At 44.5% G+C, this 4,389-nt stretch overlaps 1 protein-coding gene across 1 annotated transcript; it reads right to left on the bottom strand.

Moving 5' to 3' along the window:
* Positions 1-780: 780 nt before the first annotated feature.
* LOC108802967 (gastrula zinc finger protein XlCGF57.1-like) lies at positions 781-3,814 on the bottom strand. The gene is made up of 2 exons (XM_018574814.1): positions 3,548-3,814; positions 781-2,277 (listed from the first exon to the last, which is right to left on the bottom strand). Exons 1-2 carry the CDS (start codon positions 3,812-3,814, stop codon positions 781-783), a joined length of 1,764 nt encoding a protein of 587 aa, XP_018430316.1.
* Between the last annotated feature and the right edge of the window lie 575 nt (positions 3,815-4,389).

The raw sequence follows: 4,389 nt of genomic DNA, 5'->3' as shown, positions 1-4,389 counted from the left end.
AGTTACATTTTTTTTTTTTTACATACAGTGCTTCTAGATACGGGTGACTCCGCCCACTTCCATCATTCATACCTGCGGTTTAATATTTATAATTACGACAAAATAAAAGAATGAAAATCAATATGAGGAAAGGATATGAAGCTCTTATCAGATCCGGTCTCTTCCAGAGTCTTACATTGCAATGATGAAAAGTCTCCAGAACACACATCGGGGCGACTTCGATAAAACACGTACAACACTTTTCTAGAGGTGTGGCCCTTTATAACGACCTGCGCCTAATTGATAAGGATTAGGAAATGTCCCACCATCTGAGACTCCCAAGACATAGACGAACCATCAGACTTCACCTGTAAATGAAATATCACTTATCCCGGGATGAGCGCTTTATAAATGATTTTATCCTCCAGTTGTTCTATGGACTGAACAGTTCCACCGGAAAAAATCCATCATATGAAAGAATGACCAGGAACATTCTCTCTGATGTCTAAATAGACTTCTTTTATCTGTAAAACATTTCCTACACTCCGGTTATGAAAAAGGTCCCTCACCGCTGTGGGTTCTCTGGTGTATGAAAAGACTTCTGAGTGAAACATTTCCCACACGCTCAACATGAGAAAGGACAGTTAGCTGTGTGAATTCTCTGGTGTGTAACAAAGGCTCGTCTCTGAGTGAAAGATTTCCTGCAGTCTGAACACGAATAAGGACGCTCACCCGTGTGGATTGTCAGATGTGAAAGAAGACTTATTTTTCGAGTAATAGTTTCCCGCACCCTGAACATAACTAAGGACACTCATCCGCGTGAATTCTTTGGTGTGACAGGAGTAATCTTTTATCTGTGAAACTTTTCCCACACTCTGAACACGGATAAGGACGTTCACCCGTGTGAATTCTCTGGTGTATATTAAGAGCTCCTTTCTGAGTAAATGCTTTCCCGCACTCTGAACATGAGAAAGGACGCTCACCTGTGTGAGTTCTGTGGTGTGTATCAAGGGCTCCTTTTAAAGAGAATGATCTCCCGCACTCTGAACATGAATATGGAAGCACGCCTGTGTGAATTCTCTGGTGTGCAACAAGGTACCTTTTCCAACTAAAACTTTTCCCGCACTGTGAACATGAGTAAGGACGCTCACCTGTGTGATATCTCTGGTGACTAACAAGGTGTCCTTTTTGAGTGAAAGATTTCCCGCACTCTGAACATGAATGAGGACGTTCACCTGTGTGAATTCTCTGGTGTATAACAAGGTCTCCTTTCTTAATAAACGATTTCCCGCACTCTGAACAAGAAAAGGGGCGAACACCTGAGTGAATCTTCTGGTGTTTTAGAAGTCTATTTTTAACACTGAAACATTTTCCACATTCTGAACATGAAAAAGGGTGAACGCCTCCGTGTATGACCTGGTGTATAAGAAACTTACTTTCCTTATTAAAAGTTTTTTCACATTCTGAACATGAAAAACGATGATCTCTTCTGTGAGTTTTCTGATGTAGAAGTAGCTGTTTTTTATAAGTAAAACCTTTCCCACACTTGGAACACGAAAAAGGATCCTCACCCGTGTGAATTCTCTGGTGTCTAATCAATTTGCTTTCTTTCATAAAAAAATGTCCGCACTCGGAACATGAAAAACGACAACTTCCTTTGTGAGTTTTCTGGTGTAGAAGTAGCTGTTTTTTATTAGCAAAACCTTTTCCACACTCTGAACATGAAAAAGGTTCCTCGCCCGTGTGACATCTCTGGTGTGTAAGAAATTTACTTTCCTTAATAAAGAATTTTCCGCACTCTGAACATGAGAAACGACGATCTCCTTTGTGAGTTTTCTGGTGTAGAAGCAGATGTTTTTTATTAGTAAAACCTTTCCCACACTCTGAACACGAATAAGGATCCTTGCCCATGTGAACTCTCTGGTGCGTAAGAAATTTGCTTTCCTTATTAAAACATTTTCCGCACTGTAAACATGAAAACCGATGATCTCCTGTGTGAGTTTTCTGGTGTACAAGTAGATGTTGTTTTTTAGTAAAACCTTTCCCACACTCTGAACACGAATAAGGATCGTCGCCCGTGTGAATTCTCTGGTGTTGAAAAAAATCGATTTCCTTGTTAAAAGATTTCCCGCACTCTGGACATGTAAATTTTACACTGGTGTGGGATAGGAGATGGATATGCAGTTCAGCGTTTGTCTTGAAGGATTTCCCGCACCCCAAACATGAGAATTCTCTCTCTCCTCTGTGATCTCCTTCATGGGGTGAGGAAGATTCCTCGGGATTCACTCCTGGAGAATCCTGTGTGATGACATTATCTTCTGACTTACAACCAGCAGATAATATAAGATGTCTCTCCGAGGTATTCCTGACATCACATCCATCTGCTGGAGAGAAATTATTACACACGTCAGTAATCAGAGTCATGTATGTTGGTCTAGAAGTCATCACAGAGCTCTGGCATGGAATTGGGTACAATTGTAACTAGGGATGCACCGAAATTTCAGCCGCCGAAACATATCGTCCCAAAAAATGGCACTTTTGCCAAAATGCTGAAATTACAATGCATGCCTGTCACAGGACGGCCGAGCGGTGCGGGGTAGCGGCCGGCGTGTCATAAGAGGCTGGGCTCTCCTCCCGCACCGCTCGACGGGGACAAATCAGAATGGAGAGAGGCGGTGTGGGGGCGGAGACAGCTGTCACAGGAGGCCGAGCTCTCCTCCCCGCACAGTCTCCCGTGACAGCTGTCAGGATGGAGAGCGAGTAGAAGCACTCAGTGGATTGTTGACTGCTTGTAAATAATTGAGGACAGAGTATGTCCCCAATTATGAATGAACAGGAAGTGCTCTACATCACTTCCTGTTCATTCACGATTGTGGACATAGTAAACACACTCTGTCCTCATGTCATGAATGACATATACAGGGGGTACAGGTAATATACAGGGGTACAGGAACTCCTAGAATGAGATCCTATAGGTTGGACTTGATGGACTAATGTCTTTATTCAACCTCAAATACTATGTAACTATGTAACAAGGACACTCAGTGTAGAGGATTCCTGTTCATTGATAACTGGGGATCCAGAAAAAGAGACTGGGGACTCCGCGTCTATGGGGACTCCGCGTCTATGGGGACTCCGCGTCTCCGAGGGCTCTGTGTCCTCAATCTCATTTTCTATTTTAAAAAGGGAAATATCAGCGGTCTGTTTAGACCCCCAATATTTCCCCGAAGCCTCAGACAGTAAAGTAAAAAAATAAAAATATGTATAAAATCAATAAAATGTCACCTGAGGGGGGCAGAATGGATTTGTGGGAGTTGAAGTTCCACAACCAGCCGGTGTAACCTGGAACTACAATCCCCACTCGGCACAGGAGGGAAGGGGGAAGGAGGAGGGAGCGTTCCCCCTACTGTGATAACGAGTGGACGGAGGTGTGAAAGACTTTCTGCTACTCCGGGTCCAGATCACTGCTGTTGTCACTACTGGAGACGGTGGTACTATCTCTGCGGGGAGCGGATGTTCAGGGGATCGAAGTGCAGAGGTCAGAGACTGCTGAGACTGAGACCGGTACCCGGTCCTTACCAACCTGAGAACTGACCAGAGATCCGAGAACTGACCAGAGATCTGCTGGACCCTGGCTAGAGAGGGCCAGGGTCCAGGGTCGCTGGCCAATGGCGGAACCATTAACGGAGACACGGTCATTGGCTGTGGCGAGAGGCTGTCCAGTGACTTTTCCATTCCAACTTAAAGGGCCCCAACGCTGGCAGGACTTTATTAGGTCTACTGGCCTGTGGTTTAGCAAGAAGGCCGAGACGGCACCATAGACGTCATATGCCATAGTGTGGGTAGATATCCTGACTATATAGCTGAATATCACCCGCTGCCCGCTAGGTGGAGATGGACCTTCATATGGTGTACAGTATCTCCTCCTCATTTGTTGGTCACATGACGTTGTATTGAGGAATGGAGATGGACCTTCATATGGTGTCCAGTATCTCCTCGTCATTTGTTGGTCACATGACGTTATATTGGGGAATGGAGATGGACCTTCATATGGTGTACAGTATCTCCTCCCTCTAATGTCATTATGTGATTGAATCTCACTCCTGCTTGTATGACCTTCCATTCAATGTGGAATTGGCGGCTGTTCCCTCCATAGTGTCTGTTACTTACTTGTGTTGCTCGGTAGAGAAATGTCATCCTGATCACTTTTCATCATCATCCCGACCTCCTCCGTGGACGGCCGGTCACCCCCCACATACGTCTCCACTTCTTCCTCTTTAACCTCAGCTTTTATATTGTTCCGTTCTTCACCCTAAACCCCAAAATAATAGAAAACATCTCATAAAGCTGAACTCCGGAGAGATATAAAAGACACAAAGGAAGGCAGCTCTTCATTCATTATTACATCAT

Source organism: Nanorana parkeri, unplaced genomic scaffold (assembly GCF_000935625.1).
Source record: "Nanorana parkeri isolate BGI_ZX_2015 unplaced genomic scaffold, ASM93562v1 scaffold3255, whole genome shotgun sequence".
Classification (NCBI taxonomy): domain Eukaryota; kingdom Metazoa; phylum Chordata; class Amphibia; order Anura; family Dicroglossidae; genus Nanorana; species Nanorana parkeri.
Note: the sequence above shows the minus strand (reverse complement) of the source record. Positions and strands in the feature narration are given on the sequence as shown.

Bases quoted from the DNA above. Each gene is read 5' to 3' on its own strand.
- LOC108802967 (XM_018574814.1), bottom strand. From the start codon at position 3,814: ATGGCATATGACGTCTATGGTGCCGTCTCGGCCTTCTTGCTAAACCAC. The intron at 2,278-3,547 runs GTACCGGTCTCA...GTCATCACACAG, and splicing joins CTCAGGTTGGTAAGGACCGG to GATTCTCCAGGAGTGAATCC.